The sequence below is a fragment of the Hemitrygon akajei genome, chromosome 2 (genome assembly GCF_048418815.1).
Source record: "Hemitrygon akajei chromosome 2, sHemAka1.3, whole genome shotgun sequence".
In the NCBI taxonomy this organism is placed as follows: Eukaryota; Metazoa; Chordata; class Chondrichthyes; order Myliobatiformes; family Dasyatidae; genus Hemitrygon; species Hemitrygon akajei.
In genome coordinates, this window is record NC_133125.1 from 92469799 (window position 1) to 92491490 (window position 21692).

At 40.3% G+C, this 21692-nt stretch overlaps 1 protein-coding gene across 1 annotated transcript in view; it reads right to left on the reverse strand.

Annotated features, from left to right (window-relative positions):
• The window catches only part of LOC140714547 (low-density lipoprotein receptor-related protein 1-like), a 1940354-nt gene that overhangs the window by 111349 nt on the left and 1807313 nt on the right, over positions 1–21692 (reverse strand). The window contains exons 70-72 of the mRNA XM_073025830.1: positions 12279–12408; positions 4718–4840; positions 2352–2474 (exon numbers count right to left, since the gene is read on the reverse strand). Of these exons, the coding sequence (XP_072881931.1) occupies positions 2352–2474; positions 4718–4840; positions 12279–12408 (376 nt within the window). The remainder of the gene's footprint in view (positions 1–2351; positions 2475–4717; positions 4841–12278; positions 12409–21692) is intronic.

Sequence of the window (21692 nt, forward strand, 5' to 3'; positions counted from 1 at the left end):
AAAAAGCCTCTGACTATCTACACGATCAATGCCTCTCATCATCTTATACACTTTATCAGGTCACCTCTCATCCTCCGTCGTTCCAAGGAAAAAAGGCCGAGTTCACTCAACCTATTCTCATAAGGCATGCTCCCCAATCCAGGCAATATCCTTGTAAATCTCCTCTGCATCCTGTCTATGGCTTCCACATCCATCCTATAGTGAGGTGACCAGAACTGAGCACAGTACTCCAAGTGGGGTCTGACCAGGGTCCTATATAGCTGCAACATTACCTCTCGGCTCCTAAACTCAATTCCATGATTGATCAAGGCCAATGCATCATATGCTTTCTTAAACAAGAGTCTACCTGGACAGCAACTTCGAGTGTCCTATGGACTCGGACCCCAAGATCCCTCTGATTCTCCACATACCCAAGAGTCTTTCCATTAATACTATATTCTGTCATCATATTTGACCTACTAAAATGAACCAACTCACACTTATCTGGGTTGAACTCCATCTGCCACTTCTCAGCCCAGTTTTATATCCTATCAATGTTCCGCTGTAACCTCTGACAGCCCTCCACACTATCCACAACACCTCCAACCTTTGTGTAATCAGCATATTTACTAACCCATCCCTCTACTTCTTCATCCAGGTCATTTACAATAATCACGAAGAGTAGGGATCCCAGAACAGAGCCCTGAGGCAACACCGCTGGTGACCAACCTCCATGCAGAATATGACCTGTTTACAACTACTCTTTGCCTTCTGTGGGCAAGCCAGTTCTGGATCCATAAAGCAATTTCCCTATGGATCCATGCCTCCTTACTTTCTCAATAAGCCTTGCATGGGATACTTTATCAAATGTCTTCCATATACACTACATCTACTGCTCTACCTTCATCAAAGAGTTTAGTTACATCTTCAAAAAATTCAATCAGGCTTGTAAGGCGTGACCTACCTTTGACAAAGCCAGACTGATTATTCCTAATCATATTACGCATCTCCAAATGTTCATAAATCCTGCCTCTCAGGATTTTCTCCATCAACTTACCAACCATTGAAGTAAGATTCACTGGTCTATAATTTCCTGGGCTATCTTTACTCCCTTTCTTGAATAATGGAACGACATCCACAACCTTCCAATCCTCCAGAACCTCTCCCGTCCCCATTGATGATGCAAAGATCATCGGCAGATTCTCAGCAATCTCCTCCCGCGCCTCCCACAGTAACCTGGGGTACATCTTGTTTGGTCTCAATGACTTATCCAAATTAATGCTTTCAAAAAGCTCCAGCACATCCTCTTTCTTAATATCTACATGCTCAAGTGGAGAACACGTACTTGGGTATATTTAAAGCAGAAGTTGTTAGGTTCTTGTTTAGAAAGGGTATAGGGGGAAGGCAGTACAATGGGGTTGAGAGAGATAAATCTTTCATGATGGAATGGCAGAGCTGACCTCATGGGGCAAATGGTATAATTCTGCTCCTATGTCTTATGCTCTTCCACACATAATCAACGTTCTGAATACTTCAAAAGAATCTTGAAGAGTGGAGCTTATTGATTAAAATAGTATGACTAATTTCATTATCTTAAGCCATGTATTAAGGTGCAAGAATGCTAATTAGAAATATTATCTGTCTCTTTTTGCTGACACTGAACATGTGGAATATATTGCCCCCTTGTAGTGTACAACTCAGAAAAGGGAAGTCAATGGATCTGAGTATTACGGGCTATATACAAAAGGACATATGTACGCAATTCTCCTCCAATATCTTTTAACTATAGGAGCAATTGTCCCCTCTGCTAAGTGATAACTTGGTTGGGTTAAATATTCCTGCCAGAAGTCATGGGAACAAAAGATCAACCCAAATCGAGAAATTGTCATATAGACAGATATGTTGTTACACTTCGTATTAAACTACTGGTCCATCAGTCTGTTTAAGTATGGATAGCAACTAATATCAATAGTCAAGTCTGCTGTTGTTTAAGTTATGCTTTGATTAACATTTATTCTTTAATCAAAGACTTCAAAAGCTGGATCAAATGTTCATTGACCTCATTACTTTTTGAGATTTCTTGCTGTATTTAAATTCTCTATCATACCTGCAAACTGTGTCTACTTTAAAAGATAAACATTCCATTAATTGTGAAAAATAATGAGATGCTACATATATAAAACACATTTTACCAGTTTTAATGTTAATGCATTTTGATAAAAAGTCATGTATAGTATATTTATTTATAATTAATGTCATAATTGATTCATATTTCTTCTTGAATATTTAAAATGTATGGATATATCGTAAAGGTTAATGAGTTCACAGTAAGAATACCAATAATACACTTTAAATAAAATAGAGGAACATACCACAGTCTATTTCATCGGAGTTGTCACCACAATTATTCATTTCATCACAAACTCGCTCTGGTCGAAGGCAGACTCTCCCATTTTTACATCTGAATGATCTTGAGGGAGGACACTGAAATTTTGCTGTTAAATACAAAGATCCAATTGTACTATAATTTTAAGAAATATTTCTTAAAGACCTACTATTTGTGATTTTATCCTACTTCCTGTTACATTTTCTTTATTGATCAAATTCCTGCCTAACACTAAACTGTTTAATTTAATTATGATCAGTTGAGTTGTCTAAGCATTACCCATAAGGCAGATTTAGCTTTTGAAAATATCCCAGCTGCATCTCCCATATAAAGGGCAGTTAATATTATCATTCCCCTCGTGGCAAATAATTTTTATATTACAAATATGGAATAAAACAGAAAGTGAGGAAATCTGAGAATGTTATGCAGCATCTGTAGAGTGGGTGAGAGAGAAACAGAGTTAATGTTTCTGGTCTGGAAATCTTGTCTTAAGATTTTGAGCCTGTAAAAACAATGAGCATCGATTATCTACCACCTCCAACCAAACCACCAGTCAATGATTCTTCTCAGAATCTTAAATTGATTTACTTCAAGTTTTTCTCACAGGCAATTTCAGTAATATGATGGTAGCTTTTGGAAGGGCACTACTGGGACCAGCCATGGTGGTGCTTATGTGGTAACTGTAGGAGGTAAGCGTGTGCAGGTTGTTTCTAGAGGATTGATTAAACACAGCAAATCGTGAGTATTGCATGAAATCCCGAGAGTTCCTCCATCCTTGCTTATCGGGCAAATTTGCCTACCGGGCAAATAGGTCAGTAGACGATGCAGTCAACCTGGGACTGCACTATATCCTGCAACATCTGGATCGTCCTGGGACCTATGCTCGGATGCTGTTTGTGGATTTCAGTTCGGCGTTTAACACCATCGTCCCTCATACCCTCTGCTCCAAATTGTCTCATCTTACTGTGCCACTTGACCTCTGCGATTGGATTTACAGCTTCCTGACCAACAGAAGTCAGCAGGTAAGGATGGGACAGGTCACCTCGGATATTCGAATCACCAACACCGGCGCCCCCCAGGGGTGTGTCCTCTCTCCACTGCTGTTCTCCCTCTACACCAATGACTGCACCTCCTCCAACCCCTATGTGAAGCTTTTGAAGTCTGCAGACGACACTACCGTCATCGGACTCATCCAGAATAGTGATGAGTCTGCATATCGACAGCAGGTGGACCAACTGGCGCTCTGGTGCAGTCGGAACAATCTGGAGCTGAACACGCTCAAGACAAAGGAAATGATAGTGGATTTCAGGAGACATCCCCCCGCTATGTCTCCCCTCACAGTCCTCAGCAGCCCTGTGTCCACCGTGGAGAACTTCAGGTTCCTGGGAACCACCATCTCTCAGGATCTGAAATGGGAGCAGAACATCAGCTCCATCCTGAAGAAGGCCCAGCAGCGGATGTATTTCCTGCGGCTCTTGAGGAAATACGGTCTGCCTCAGGAATTGCTGCTGCAGTTCTACACTGCAGTCATTGAGTCTGTCCTGTGCACCTCCATCATTGTGTGGTTTGGAGCCGCCACCAAGCAGGATAGAACTAGACTACAGCGCACAGTGAGGACTGCCGAGCGCATCATTGGAGCCTCCCTGCCCTCTATTGTGGACCTGTACTCTTCCAGGTTGAAGAAGAGGGCGGGGAACATCATAAAGGACTCCTCCCATCCTGCAAACGGACTGTTTGATCTGCTTCCGTCTGGTAGGCGCTTCAGATCCCTCCAGACTAAGACTAATAGGCACTGGAGAAGTTTTTTCCCTACTGTGGTCACTTTGCTGAACAGTTAACTGCCGGTTAACTGTCGGCTAACTATTACTTGGATTGCACTACCTGTATGTATAATCTATATTTTCATTTATATTTATCATTATTATTGTTATGAGCAGAGAGACAACATCTGCCGGAAGTAAATTACTTGTATGTGCATAGGTACTTGGCGATTAAAGTCTGATTCTGATTCTGATTCTGATTCTGATCTTATTGTTTAGATAACCCAGTTCCTTCTTCTTTATAGTGAAGTACCAAAATACTTTTCAAGGAAGTTGTCTAATGCTTCCCACCTTATCTCACCACCATAATATAACTTTCCAAGCAGTCTTGCCTTACCCTATTACTTCCTGCTGTCTCTTTTTGCAGAGATTAAGATCAAGAAAATCTCATTAAACTAAAGCATGCTTCTCCTTATTATCAGAAATGTAATCCAGCTACTTGATTCCACAACATTTCTCTCCAGTTTTCTCTCTCTCAAGAGGAAAATAAACATCAGAGCATTTAATGAATTAAAGAAAGTAATTGACCTACCACACATTTCTGGATTTTCATCAGAGTTGTCTCCACAGTCATCCTCACCATCACACAGCCATGATACAAGCTTACAAAGTGTATTGTTGCATTGAAATTCATCTACATTGCAGGTTGTTTGTACTAGAAAACAAAAATATGAAATAAACTAATATTCAGATTCTTATAACAGGATCACTAATCTCATCACGTCAATTAAAGGACAAGTGATTTCATGGACTCATTAATTTATGGAATTATTTTGCTCACTTCTATGAGTAGTAATTTATCTGCCAATCTGTAGTTTTTGCTCCTAAACAGGAGTTCTTTGTTAATTTTATGATATTAATCAGAACAAGAAACATATATGACGTGTTCAATATCTTTAGATAATAAGCTGTAATTATTCTGAAGGGGGAAAATGCATCTTGCATCATATTTTTTTTGCCTTCTCTTTAACTTTTGCATCTAAAAGACTTGTTTTTGAAGGGATAGGGATCAATCGAACTGAGGCTGGGGTGAGCTTAGGACAACTGCAGTTCATTGCAGTTCCATACGAGTAAATGGTAAAAAGCATAAAACGATTGACAGGCTGGCGCAAAATACTGGAAGGATAGATTCACCTCTTCACAGCCTGCTTACCACACCTGGAAGGAAATTTGCCATGATTTCTCCGTGAGATCATTGCTTAGAATATGAATTGACCATTAATTATATCGTTAGAGCCTCATATGTCAAATGAGAAAGGGTATGTGGCAACTTCTTAAAAGAGGTGTGTTCAAAACAAATAATTACTCGTATGGAAGGCTGAGATTTAAAACTTTAGAGTCGTAGAGTCAGAAAACACTACAAGCACAAAAACAGGTTCTTCGGCTCATCTAGTCTATGCGGAACTATTGATCTGTCTAGTCCCATCAACCTGCATTTGGACCATAGCTCTCCATACCCCTCCCATCACATGCCTATCCAAATTTTTCTTAAAGATGAAATCAAACACATATCTACCACTTCCGCGGTAGCTTGTTCCATACTTTGACCACCCTCTGAATGAAGAAGTTTCCCCTCATGTTCTCCTTAAACACTTCACCTTTTACACTTAGCCCCTGATCTCTATTTCTAATCACAACCAATTTTAGTGGAAGAAGCTTGGTTACATTTATTGTGTCTATACCCCTCATAATTTTGTATACCTCTTTCCAATTTTCCCTCATTTGTCTATGCTCTAGGGAACATATTCAACCTTTTCCTATAACTCAGACCGTCAAGTCCTGACAACAGCCTTGTAAACTTTCCCTGCACTCCTTCAAACTTATTGACATATCTCCTGTAGACAGGTGACCAAAACTGCACACAAGATTCCAAATTAGGCCTCACCAACAATACTTTGATTTATGAGGTGTAACATGTCAAAACTTTCTTTACAACCCTATGATGCCATTTTCAATGAATTACAGATCTGTACTCCTAGATCTCTCTTTTTCTACCACACTCCTCAATGTCCTACACTCATGTAAGTCCTACCTTGATTTGTCCTCCCAAAATGCAATACCTCACACTTGTCTGCATTAAATTCTACCTGCTATATTATTTTCTGTCCACTATACCTATAATCTCGGTGTTATCCACAAATTTACTGGTCCTGTTTTCCACATTGTTATCCAGATTACTGATATAGATGACAAACAACAGCTAACCCAGCACTGATCCCGATTGGCACTCTACTAGGCACAGGCCTCCAGTCAGAGAGGCAACCATCTATACCACTTTCTGGCTTCTCCCACAAAGTCAAGGTCTAATGCAATTTACTATTTCATCTTGAACGCTGACCAAATGAACTTCTTGACCAACCTCCCATGTGGGACTGTGTCAAATGCCTTGCTAAAGTCCATGTAGACAACATCCACTGCCTTGCCTTCATCCATTTTACTGGTAACTTCCTCGAACAACTCTCTGAGATTGGTTGGACATGACCTACCACACATGAAGCCATGCTGAGTATCTGTAATCAGTCACTGTCTATCCAAATATTTATATATCCAGTCTTTGAGAATACCTTCCAATAACTTGCCCATTATTGATGTCAGGCTCACCAACCTATAATTTCTTGCCTTATTCTTAGAACCTTTCTTAAACAACAGAACAACATTAGCTAACCGCGGCTAAGGATGTTTTAAATATCTCTGCTAGAGCCCCTGCAATTTCTGTACTAGTTTTCCACAGGTTCCAAGGGGACACCTTCTCAGGCTTTGGGGATTTATCCACCCTAATTTTCAAGACAGCAAAGTGCTCCTCCTCTGTAATCAGTATATGGTTCAATGCCTCAACGCTGCTTTACCTCACTTCTACAGACTCTGTGTCCATCTCAAAAGTAAATACAGATGCAATTAAGTTATTTAAGGTCTCTGCAACTCTTTTATATCCATGTTAGATGACCACTCTGATCTACCAGAGGACAAATTTTGTCCCTTCCTAAGCTTTGGTCTTAATATACACATCTGTAAAGCCCTACGGATTCTCCTTCACCATGTCTGCCAGAGAAACCTCATGCCTTCTTTTAGCCCTCCTGATTTCCTTAGAACCATAGAACACTACAGCACAGAAAACAGGCCATTTGGCCACTCTAGTCTGTGCTGAAACTTTATTCCGCTAGTCCCATTGACCTGCACCTAGTCCATAACCCTCCAGACCTCTCCCATCCATGTATCTATCCAATTTATTCTTAAAATTTAACAGTGAGCCCACATTTACCACATCAGATGGCAGCTCATCCCACACTCCCACCACTCTCTGAGTGAAGAATTCCCCCCTAATGTTCCCCCTAAACATTTCCCCTTTCACTCTAAAGCCATGTCCTCTCGTATTTATCTCTCCTAATCTAAGTGGAAATAGCCTATTCACATTTACTCTGACTATACCCCTCATAATTTTGTAAAACTCTATCAAATCCCCCCCCTCATTCTTCTACACTCCAAGGAATAAAGTCCTAACCTGTTCAATCTTTCCCTGTAACTCAACTCCTGAAGACCCGGCAACATCCTAGTAAACCTTCTCTGCATTTTTTCAATCTTACTGATATCCTTCCTATAGTTAGGTGACCAGAACTGCGGACAATACTCCAAATTTGGCCTCACCAATGTCTTATACAACCTTGCCATGACATCCTAATTCTTATACTCAATACTTTGATTTATGAATGCCAGGATGCCAAAAGCCTTCTTTACAACCCTGTCTACCTGTAACACCACTTTCAGGGACTTATGTATCTGAACTCCCAGATCCCTTTGTTCTCCGCACTCCTCAGTGCCCTACCATTTACCGTGTATGTCCTACCTTGATTTGTCCTTCCAAAATGCAACACCTCACACTTGTCTGCATTAAATTCCATCTGCCATTTTCTGGTCCATTTTTCCAGTTGGTCCAGATCCCTCTGCAAGCTTTGAAAACCTTCATCGCTGTCCACAACACCTCAATCTTCGTGTCATCAGCAAACTTGCTGATCCAATTTATCACATTATCTTCTAGATCATTGATATAGACAACAAACAACAATAGTCCTAGCACAGATCCCTGAGGCCACTTGTCACAGGCCTCCAGTCTGAGAAGCAATCATCCACTACCACTCTCTGTCTTCTCCCATACAGCGAATTTCGAATCCAGTTTACAACCTCTTCATGGATACTTAGTGTCTAAACCTTCTGAACTAACCTCCCATGTAGGACCTTGTCAAATGCCTTGTCAAAGTCCATGTATTCAACATCCACAGCCTTTTCTTCATCTACTTTCTTGGTAACCTCCTCAAAAAACTCTACAAGATTCGTTAAACACAATCTACCACGTACAAAGCCATGTTGACTATCCTTAATCAGCCCTTGGCTGTCCAAACACTTGTGTATCCGATCTCTCAGAACACCTTCCAATAATTTACCTACTACTGATGACAGGTTCACTGACTTGTAATTACCTGGTTTACTTCTGGAGCCTTTTTTAAACAACGGAACAACATGAGCTACCCTCCAATCCTCCAGTACCGCTCCCGTGGCTAAGGACATTATAAATATTTCTGCCAGGGCCCCTGCAATTTCTACACTAGTCTCTCTCAAGGTCCGAGGAAATATCATGTCGGGCCCGGGGGATTTATCTACCTTTATTCACTGTAAGGCAGCAAGTGCCTCCTTCTCTTTAATCTCTGTATGTTCCATGACACTACTGCTTGTTTCCCTTCTTTCCATATAAGCTATACCAGTTTCCTGAGTAAATACTGATGCAAAAAAACTGTTTAAGATCTCCCCCATCTCGTGAGGCTCCACACATAGATGACCACTCTGATCTTCTAGCGGACCAATTTTGCCCCTTACTATCCTTTTACTCTTAATGTACTTGTAGAAACCCTTCGGGTTTACCTTCACATTATCTGCCAAAGCAACCTCATGTCTTCTTTTTGCCTTCCTGATTTCCTTCTTTAGTATTTTGTTACATGTTCTATACTCTTCAAGTACCTCATTTGTTCCTTGTTGCCTACACCTGCTACATACCTCTCTCTTTTTCTTAACCAGATCACCAATATCCCTTGAAAACCAGGGTTCCCTATGCCTGTTAGCTTTACCTTTAATCCTGGCAGGAACATGCAAACTCTGCACTCTCAAAATTTTGCCTTTGAAGGCCTTCCACTTACTGAACACATCCTTGCCAGCAAACAACTTATCCCAATCCACTCTTCCTAGATTCTTTATCATTTCCTCAAATTTGGCCCTTCTCCAACTTAGAACCTCGACTCGAGGACCAGACCTATCCTTATCCATCATTAACTTGAAACTATTGACATGATCACTGGACCCAAAATGTTCATCTACACTCACTTCTGTCACCTGACCTGTCTGATTCCCTAACAGGAGATCAAGTATTGCATCCTCTCTTGTAGGTACCTCTATATGTTGATTTAGAAAACTTTCCTGAACACATTTGACAAACTCCAAGCCATCTAGCCTTTTCACAGTGTGGGAGTCCCAGTCAAAATGTGAAAAGTTAAAATCCCCTACTATTACAAATTTCTGTTTCTTACATCGGTCTGCTATCTCTCTACAGATTTGCTCCTCCAATTCTCTCTGACTATTGGGCAGTCTATAATATAACCCTATTAATGTGGTCACACCTTTCCTGTTCCTCAGCTCCACCCATATGGTCTCAGTAGACAAGCCCTCTGGGCTGTCCTGTCTATGCACAGCTGTGATATTTCCCCTGTCTAGTAATGCCACTCCTCCCCCTTTCATCCCTCCTCCTCTATCACGTCTGAAACAACGGAACCCCGGAACATTAAGCTGCCAGTCTTGCCCCTCCTGCAACCAAGTCACACTAATAGCAATAATGTCATAATCCCACGTGTCAATCAATGCCCTAGGCTCATCTGCCTTACCTAAAAAACTCTTTGCATTGAAATAGGTGCACCTAGGAATATTCCTATCACATACAAAGCTTTGATTTCTGCCCATACATGCAGTCCTCACATAACTTTTATCCTCCTCTACCTCACTATCTGTTCTGACACTCCAGTTTCCTTCCCCCAGCAAATCTAGTTTAACCCCCCCCCCCCCCCCGAAGCAGCACTAGCAGATCAACCATAAGGATGTTAGTCCCCTTCTAGTTCAGATGCAACAGGTCCCACCTTCCCTGGAACAAAGCCCAATTGTCCAGAAACATGAAGCCCTCCCTCCTGCACCATCTCCTTAGCCATGTATTTAGCTGCATTATCTTCTTATTTCTAGCTTCACTAGCACAGGGCACAGGTAGTAATCCTGAGATTGCAACCCTGGAGGTCCTGTCCTTCAACTTTGCACCTAACTCCCTAAAATGTCTATGCAGGGCCTCCTCTTCCTTCCTATCCATGTCATTGGTCCCTACATGGATCACGACATCTGGCTGCTCACCCTTCCTTCTGAGAATACTGAGATATCGCGGACCGTGGCACCAGGGATGCAACAGACCATCCGGGATTCTCGATCTCTCCCACAGAACCTCTTATCTGTCCCCCTAACTATCGAATCCCCTATTACTACTGCTCTCCTCTTTTCCTTCCTTCCTTTCTGCGCTGAGGGTCCAGTCTCGGTGCTAGGGACATAACCACTACAACTTGTCCCTGGTAGGTCATCCCCAACAACAGTATCCTAAATAGTATACTTATTGTTGATGGGAACGGCCACAGGGGTGCTCTGCTCTTTCTGTCTATTCCCCTTCCCTCTCCTGACAGTCACCCAGCTATCTGTCTCCTGACTTTTAGGGGTGACTGTCTCCCTGAAACTCCTGTCTATTTCTAAACCGAACTAGGTTTGTCAGGAGCTGCAGCTGGATGCAACTTCTGCAGGTGTAGTCATCAGGGACAATTGTGCTGTCCCTGACTTCCCACATACTGGAAACGAAGCACTCAACTGCCCTAAATGCTGTCTCCATTACTTACTCATAAGTTAGTTAAATTAATTAAAGGAACTTACCCGGCCTTACCTCTCTGGGAGTAAGCCTGTCCTCAGCCACTGCTCGCCGAAGCCTCTCGAGCCAAAGCCTCAAAGCTCCACTCCTACCCTGCTCCACTCACACATTGGCTGCTCCTCTTGAGTTACCCCTCCTTTTATTTGTCCCTGCCAATTATCTCAAGTACTCACTCCCTCTAATCAACTAACCAACACTCTGTTTAACCCTTCAGTTGCCCTCCGTGCTCCTTTTAAAGCACACTCATCTCAACTCCTCAGCTGTTTCCAAGCACACAACGCTCTCCCGAGCCCCTCTCTCCTCCTCCTGTTGCGACAATCCCACAATCCTTCTGAAATGTTCTCTTGTGTTTCTAATAATCCTCAAATATCCCATTTGTTCCTACCTTCTTATCCTGTACATGTTATGTACCTCCTTTCTTTCCTTAACCAGGGACTCAGTATCTATTGAAAACCAAGGTTCCATAAACCTGAATCCTTTCATTTTATTCTGACAAGAACATTCAAACTCTGTACTCTCAGAGTTCATTTTACAAGGCCTCCCATTTGCCAAGTACACCTTTGCTAAATAACCTGTCCCAGTCCACACTTGCCAGATCATTTCTGATAACATAAAAATTGGCCTTTCTCCAATTTAGAATCTCAACCTGAGGACTAGACTTATCCTTCTCCATAATTAACTTGAAACTAATGGCATTATGATCACTAGTTGCAAAGTATTCTCCTACACAAACTTCTGCCATCTGGCCTGTCTCATTATCTTGTCTCCTTGGCTGTTACTATTATACAAAAAGCTTTGAACCTTTAAGCTGTTCATGGAAACACTGCACGGCCATTAAACTGAGGTTTCTAACTTCCTTCATATAAGCAAAGAGAGTTATTAGGGTCTGAAGACATCCATGGCTGTTGCGATAAAATTCTCAACCAAGAACCCACTGTATGGCAATAGAATTTACTGCGCATAAAACGTCAATGCATGGTCATAAAAATCCTGGCAATAAGCAAGGCTCACTAATATAGTCATATATTCTGCTTAGACATATATCATTCTAATGGAACTAAAAATTATCTGATACGAAAGAAACCATTTAATCTATTTCAGTTACCTTGTTCACAGTTTTCCTCATCACTGCCATCTAGACAATCAGTTTCTCCATCGCAGTGCCATCTGACAGGAATACAGTGGCCATGCTTACACTGGAACTGATCCTCTTTACATTTAATTACACAGTCTTTCTGTTAATATAAATCATATGCAAGATTTAATGTAATAATGTTTGTCACCAATGCCATATGGCTAATTACAAAGGAGTCAAAATTATTAAAGCATGATGCTAATTATCTGTTGTAAATTTGGAGATGACAGCATTAAGGGCAGATAAAATTTACAGTTACTTAGTAAGTCAGACAACATCATTGACTTGCAACATTTATAACAATACTCATAATTTTTATTAAAGGAAGTATGTTTGTAGAGCAGACTAGAAATTATCAGGGACCACATGTTTAATTTTAATACATAATCACATTTATCTATCTGCAACATACCAGCATTAACAGGGTCTAAATCGTATCTCTGGGAAGGTCTGTTAAAATCCATAGTCATGATCTTTCAAATAGAATCACTGAAGTCTTCTAGCAATTTTAACAGTTAATGATTAATAAATTAATTGCAATGTTCAATAGGTCAAAATAGTCAGGACAGAGTTGTCCTTGCCAGGATCGCTGCAGTTTATCCAAAATATCCATTCGGATCCCAATGGCAATTATATCATCTTGGATTGAGCTACATAAAATTATCAAGGGCACTGAGGACAAATGTTCTAAACTAATATGCTGTGTAGTTGATGTAGTCTACATGAGCTTTTGACAAAGCCCTACAAGGAATGCTAATCCAGAAGCTTAGAGTCCAAATAATAAATAATCTCCTATGGCAAGATTTCAAACTGAGTAAAGAATGATTTGGTAGAATGGTTTCTGTAATTGGAAGACCGAGACCATTGAAGTACTAAAGGATCACTATGAGATATTTACTATTTCTTATGTATATTACCAGTTTGGATCTGAATGTAGAAGATATGATTAGCAAGTCTGCAGCTGAAGCAAAAATTGGTGGTGATGCTAATAGTCTTAGCTTGTAGAATGTTACTGATTAGTTGCTAAATTTGGCAGAGCAATGACAGCTGGAAATTAACCATGTGTGAGGTGATGCATTTTGGGAGGTCAAAAAGAACCCAGAACGATCGGACCTGGGAACAGAGCAATGCTCCTTCTCTGCATTCAGAAGCAGGTCCAGCCATAAAGTGAAGGTCAGATGCACCCATTTCTGTTTGCTCAGTGAAGCTGGTCTAAGCCATGAGGGCAATGTTGGCTGTACTCTGTGGAAGACCAGCCATTGGTGATTATGATTCAGCCCAAGGTCTTCAGTTGCTGGGAAACAGCAACTTCTCCACACCTATCAGGTGTTTGAATCAACCCACATTCTATCTCTGCAATGGAGCACTATAGGCTACCTCTTGTACAATTATGGTCTTATTTCTGATTGTACCAAAACAAAGTCATAATCTTCTTTCTCTCTCATTGTCTTGTACAATTTATATTCTGTATGCTGTCTGTACCTGCAAGCCTGTGATGCTGCTGCAAACAAGTTCTTCTATTTTAGCTGTACCTCTCTATACTTATGCAAATGGTAACAAACTCGTCCTGGAGAGGGGGAAAATGTGATTTACTGAAACTGTAGCAGAGATAACCTTCAGTTAGAGGCTAAAAAGAAGGCTGATTTTTTTTGCATTGACACTTGAGGGAGATGATTAACAGAAGTACTAAAAAGTGAGTATATTTTCAATAGAATAAATATGAAGAACCTCTCACCAATGGATCGCAAGCTGGTATTCAGAGAACACAGATTCAAGGTTATATCCAAAAGAATTAAAGGAGATAGGAGAGAAAATAAATTGTAGCAAACAGTCATAATATGGAAATCATTGCTTGTATGTTTAGTGGAAACAGATTTAGTAACAGCTTTTATGAGGGAATGGGACATACACTTGGAAACAAATGTCGAACAGTGGGGGAAGTACAAATATGTGAGATTAACTGTAATACTTTGTCAAAGGACTTGCACAGATACAGTGATCTGAACAATTTGTACTCAATGAACTGACTTTCAAACACTATTGTAGCTAAAGTACAGGGTATAAAGGATTATAGATTTTCACCTCCAGCACATTGAATAAATAGTTTGATTTTAAAACTTTCACACAAAAAAAAACAAACGAAGGAAAACAATACTCTGTGAATACTACAGCATTTCCATGGCTGTGTACGTTGACAAACAGTGCTATGAGATCAAAAAATCTGTCAGGATGCAGAGATCAATAGATAATTATCAAACCTACTCAAAGGGAAAGGACTTGAAATATTTTTTTAATGCTTCTATAAACTATCCATCAATGTCTGATAATTCAGAAGATATTTGTACAGGTATTAAAGGAAATTCACATATTTCTTGGGGTTCTTGCACAAAGATTTCATGAAAGGAAAAAGAAATCCCAAGCTACAAAGTCTTCTTCAAGGAAACTATGGCAAGACTGACATGCCATACGTAGCATGTTGATGAGACTACATGATGGCATGCAGCAGCAAAGTAGATGGGGAAATAGGACTTGGTTTCCACCTGCTATTCAAAACAACTATGTACACAGAGGAAAAATCAGGACAAACAAATCTGCACCACTCATAGAGACAGAATGAACTCCAACTCCTTCCGTACACATGGGTCAGCAATGATGCATTGCTGTTTAATGATTTGTTTGCCTGGCCTTATAGCAGAGGTGTAGTATGAGGGGAAACTAGTGATGAAGAAAAAATGTAAAGTAAGTAAAAAGGAAATATTTATTTAAGCAGAATTTTTTTTTGTTGTTGGTACACATATACAGATCACTGGAAGCCCTTTTTTTGGCAATTATTAGAAAAAACTTAAAGAGTTATGACATTTAACTTAACATTGGTTCGTAAATACTCTCAAAGATTTTTATCAACCCCTCTGTTAGTCTTTTACATGATGATGCTGACAGCAGTTAATGCTTCAGTAGGCTACATAGTGTGCTGAATGTAGAGTTGTGTGGCTATCAATGATATTTCTGCTGAAGTGGAGAGTGGTAAAGATTTTATCTTAAGACAGAGAGTACGTAATCATTGAAATAATCATTGCTGGGTTAGATTTCTACAGCTTTAATTCTGAAATTAAAAACAAGCAAATGTTTTTTCATATTCAATTAAATTGTTATTTTAAAATAAAATCAGAAAGCATTTATTTGCTGATAAAATATTTTACTCATAAAACCAGTGTGAATTAACTTCACAAATTCTGAAATTGCTCAAGAGAGACAGCAGATGACAGTCTACTGCTGGTTATCTGCTAGATTCAACATTCAAGATTGTTTATCATTTCCAGTACACAAGAGTAAAGGAGAATGAAATATTCTCACTCAGGATCCGATTTAGCACAAAAAATACAATAAGATAAATAACACAATAACAATAAAAACACAATACACATAAATACTTAAGATAGCTTTGATGAAAGATTGTGTGTATATTCATAAAGTGATAGTCACATATTCATAAACAGATACACCTCCTGTGCTCCTTGATGGGGATATCCAGGTATATGCTGCTCCACGTTCATAGGGAATACCATAAACGTCAGCCATCTTGAGTCCCAGGTTATCTTTAACATTCATAAGCTGGAATTTGAGCTTCCTTATGGGTTAAAGACAAAGGCCTCGTTCTAAGTACTGTAATTTGATGATAAACAAGGTGGCACAGCGGAAAACTTACTGGATGTGGACTAACCAAACAGGAGGGATGGGTGACGGGGGTAGATATCCCACCGGATTAGACATGCTGAGGCATCATCCCTGATGAAGATGACAGAGTTTAGCATTGAAATGTCAGTTAAAGTCGATACCTGTAGCTGGCTGGAAGCCTGAGGAGAGTTTATTCATCATATACATTGGGAAAGCAGTAGATCCTTTTCCATGTTGGAGACATTACTAAGATAAGGTTTTGGGGTACTTGGAGGCACATGATAAAGAAGGCCAAAGTCAGCATGCTTTCCTTTAGGGGAAATCTGTTGAAGTTCTTTGAGGAAATAACAAATGGAATAAACAGGTGGAGGTTGCTTACTTGGATTTTCAGAAGGCCTTTGACAAGGTGGCCCATATAGGGCTGCTTAACACGATAAGAGCCCACACTAATACAGGAAGGATAATAACATGAATAGAAGATTGGCTGACTAACAGGAGGCAAAGAACGGGAATAAAGGGGGCTATTCTGATTTGCTGTTGGGTGACTAATGGTGTTCCACAGGAGTTGGTTTTGGGACTTTTTTTGACGCTATATGTCAATGATTTGGATGATGGAATTGATGCCTTTGTGGCCAAGTTTATGTCCTGATGAGGGGAAGAATTATTTTCTGCCTATTCTACCTGATCCCTCATTATTTGTTATATACCTCAATCATATCCTCTCCTAACTTCCTCTTTTCAGGGAAAATAGACCTAGATTTTTTAGTGTCTTCTTATATGTCATTTTGTAGCTTGATAGCGGTGTTAGATATGATAAGAGGCATAGACCGAGTGGATAGTGAAATGGTTAATACAGAGGGTATTATTTTAAAGTGACCAGAGGAAGGTATGAAGGGGATGTCAGAGGTAATTTCTTTACACAGTGAGGAATGCCAGGGTGGTGGTAGAGACAGATATATTAGTGACTTTTGAGAAAATCTTAAATAGGCACATGGATGATCGAAAAAATGGAGGGCTGCGTAGAAGGAAGGGTTAGATTGATTGTAGAGTAGGTTAAAAGGTCAGCACAACATTGTGGGCCGAAGGGCCTGTATTGTGCTGGAATGTTTTATGTTCGATCACTGAATCATTCCAGTACAGGTGATATCATGGCGTTTATCCTTTGCTCCCTCTGCGCTTTGCACCCGGCTGAGGGTGATGACTATTTCATAACATTGAATCATGATCTCCCTGTTTTTGTCTTTAATGCCCTGACTAATTCATTGTAATATTAATTGTATATTTAAGAATCACTAGAACCTAGAATGGTTTTGGAGGACAGGAAATTTTGCAAATGTCAACCCACTCTTTAAGAAGAATGAGCTTTTGGGGTACTTGCAAGTACATGAAAAATAAGCCAAAGTCAGCGTGGTTTCCTTAAGGGGAAATTTTGTCCGACAAATCTGGAGGAAATAACAAGCAGGATAGACAAAGAAGAGTCAGTGAATGCTATTTACTAAAGGCCTTTGGCAAGGTACTGCACTTGAGGCTGCTTAACAAGATACGAGCCCATGGTATTATAGGAAAGATACCAGCATGTACAGAAGGTTGGCTGACTGGCAAGAGGTAAAGAGTGGAGAACAAAGAGGGCCATTTATAGTTGGCTGCCGATGACTAGTGGTGCTCTACGGGGGTGGTGTTGGCAACACTTCTTTTCACGTTATATGTCAATGACTTGGATAATGGGATTTTTCACTTTGTGCCCAAGTTTGCAGATGATGCAACGGTAGATGGAGGGGAAAATAGTGTTGAGGAAGCAGGGTATTTGCAGAAGGACTTAGACAGATTTGGTGAATGGACAAAGACGTGTTATGCACTTTGCTATAATGAATAAAGCCATAGACTATTCTCTAAATGGGGAGAAAACTCAAAATCAGAGGTACAAAGGGACTTGAGATCTTCATACAGGTTTTCCTAAAGGTTAACTTGCAGATTCAATATGTGGTAAGGAGGGCAAATACAAAGGTGGCATTCATTTTGAGGGGACTAGTATATTAAAAACAAGGATTTAATACTGAGGCTTTAAAGGCAATTATCAGACTGTACTTGGAGTATTTTGAGCAGTTTTGAGCCTTTTATATAAGAAACAATGTACTGGCATTGGACAAGATCCAGAGAAGGTCAAAATGATTTTGGGAATGAAAAGTTTAACGTATTAGCAGCATTTGATGACTTTGGGCTTATACATGCTATAGGTTAGTCAAATGGGGAGGGGATCTCATTGAAACCTAATGAATAATGGAAGGCCTTAATAGAGTGGATGTGGAGAGGATGTTTCCTATAGTGGTTGTCTAGGACTAGAGAACAAAACCTCATAATAGAAGGATGTCCATTTAGAATAGAGATGAGGAGAAACTTCATTAGTCAGAGGGCAATGAATATGTGGAATTCATTGCCACAAATGACTGTGGGGACCAAATTGGTTATCTTTAAAGTGGTGTTTTATAGGTTCCTGATTGGTAAGAATGACAAAGGATATGGGAAGAAGGCAGGAGAATGGGTTTCAGGGGGGATTATAAATCAGCCATGATGGAATAGCAGAGCAGACTTGATGGGACAAATTGCATAATTCAGCCCCAATGTCTTATTGCCTACTGGTGTTATGCTCTGTCTGCCTCTCTTTAGCCTCCTCAGAAAGTAGAGCCAGTGGTGACCTTTTCTGATTTTGTAGTTGCCAGCAGCAGACAGCTGTATAGTTAGAGGAGGCCACATTTGTGGTGGAAGACTGAGGGAATTGAGAGGGAAAAGATTGAAGGGAGAGGCAGTTGAAAGAAGCTAAGATAGACAGTAAATATTCAGGCAATCCCTTGGGATTGTGGATAGCTTGCTTTCTCCATTTCCCTCCATTTTGTATGTATCAAGCAACTTTTGCACATTAGCCACCATGCAAACTTGACAGAATGAGAAAGAAGGAACTCCTAGTTGAGTTGTGCTGCGCAGACTTAGTCCACACAGTCCTTGCACAATCATCCACATGGATGCATATATATATTCAAACACATCCATACATGCTCTTTAAGCACACAAATGTACATGATCTTCCTCAAAGTCGCTTCCTACACCCAACTCCAAACTGCACACTTTCCTGCATCAGTCTCCCTACTGCTGAAGATTCACTGCTTGTCTTAGCTTTCCTCATTTGCATCGCTCTTCAGTTACTCCTTCTCTCACTTCTGGATTCCCTCAGTCTTTTCCCACAAATCTGGCCTCCTCTCACTCTTTACCTGCCAGCTGCTGGCAAACCTTTCAGTGTGAAACAATCCTTGGGTGCTGCTCTTCTCCTTCAGCAGGATGAATCCATCACCTAGTCACAGCAACTACACTGGCACAGCTAAATAGTACAGACCCCCCGCCCTCATGTGGTGAATGTTTGAAGTCTTTTTAGCTGTCTATGCAATAATACCTGATATGGCAGATCAGTCTTCCTGTGATTCCCTTGGTTGTATGAACAGGGGAAAGTCTGTTGGATATCCTAGCCAATGAAAGTGACTCCATGCTGTGGGAATGGGAGCAGGAGCACCTTCCCTCACCAGCACCCTCATCATTCCCAAACATATGAGGACAGTATCTCCCATACTATCCATAAATGTTGAGGCCCATCTCCTGATCTATCTCTAAAATTCATGGGTCTTCTATTTTCTATGAGGCCTCTGTTACCTAAGGGCCTTCTATCTCCCTTTCTTTCTTTAGCCCAAGGGGACCCCATCCTCTGACTTGACCCAGAAAGCCTCCACCTGTCCTTAAATCTATGAGGGCTCTGTCATCCCCTCTTGTTCAAATTTCAAAGTTAAAAGTAAATTTATTATCAAAGTACACGTATGTCATCATATACAATCCTGAGATTCATTTTTCCGGGGGTATACAGGAAATCTACGGAATAATAACCATTACAGAAATAATGAAAGACCTCAAAACTAGGTTGTACAACCAGAGTGCTGAAGAAAATGAACAGTGCAAATGCAAAACAAAGAAATAATAATAATAAATACATAAACAATAAATATCGAGAACACGTGATGAAGAGTCCTTGAAAGTGAGTCTATTGGTTGTGGGAACAAGGGATAAGTGAAGTTGAGTGAAGTTATCCCCTTTAGTTCAAGAGGCTGATGGTTAAGGGGTAGTAACTTTTCGGAAACAGGTGGAGTGAGTCCTGAGGCTCTTGTACCTTCTTTCTGAAGGCAGCAGTGAGAGGAGAGCAAGTCCTGGCGATGGGGGTCCCTGATGATGGATGCTGCTTTCCTGCAGCAGCGTTTCATATAGATATGCTCAATGGTTGGGAGGGCTTTACCCGTGATGGACTGGGCCATATCCACTACTTTTTGTAGAACTTTTCATTCAAGGGCTTTGGTGTTTCCATAGAAGACTGTGATGCAGCCAGTGAATATACCCTCTACTACAAATCTACAGAAGCTCATCAAAGTTTTAAACATCATGCTGAATTTGCACAAACTCCTAAGAAAATACAGACAGACAGACATACTTTATTGATCCCGAGGGAAATTGGGGAATAGAGGCGCTGCCCTGCTTTCTTAGCTTTTGCACATTTGTGCTGGGACCAGGACAGGTCCTTCTAAACCAATGGGATCTCTGCCTCCTCTCCTGTCCTTAAACACATAGGGCCTCTGTCCAACACAATTTCCCAGACCAAGGGAGTTCACCCTCCTATGCTGTCTCTTTATCTGTCTGAATATTGTATAAACAAAGTTAGAGTCTGTGTAGTGGAAAGCTGAGCAACAGTGGAACAGCTGAACAACTTCTGATGCACATATGTATGTTTAAGCATTGCTGTTAAGTGAAAATTTCTATTCCTTACAAAGAACCACTATTAATTTTGGTTCCACTAATGCCCACTGGCAAACCACATTCCATTGCAGAGACTGAGAAAGCATCAAGTCCAGTTTTCTATACAGAATGAATATTAGATAATACAGATTAATAATAAGTTCTTTGGACAATGTTAAAGTTGATGTTATTGCTGTGGCACTCAGGATTACATGTATGGAAATATCTGCCTTTTACCTTGTTCAATTCAAAAAGACATTTGAATTTGTTTTGCATGGAAACTGATTAACAATGATAGCAGTCACTGGGTAAAAAGTAGTTGATAAATTACCTGTGCACACAATAATGCAAACAATTTCTCCGATAATTATTTGTACTAGTACAGTTAAATAAATAACATTTTTAACACATATTGTATTTCTAGTACTTGAAATGCTCCAAAGCATTTCAAGGAGACATAGGGAAAAAAATAATGTTGCATATTGAAAGAATAATGACAGTTGAAATACTATGGCTTTTAAAACAGTATGAGAATGAGGGATTCAGTTTGTCCAAGGCAACTAAAGTCTGCAACAAATATTAGAGGGAAAGAGGTAAGTCAGGAGGTTTGAACACGTCACAGAAAATACATAAGTGGAAATGTTGCTGAGATAAGATGAAGACCAGAGATAGATTTAAACAAAGTGGTGAGAGACTGTATTATGCTTATGTACAAAAGTCCAAGGGGTCCTGATAGACACACCACTGAAAACCAACTGCAGTCAGCAAATAGAGAAGCAAATAATGTATTGGTCTGTTATGTCGGCATTTGAGTACAGGGTACAAATGTGTTACAGCAATTATATAGGCCCTTTTGTGAGGTCACACCTTTGATAATTTACATAAAAT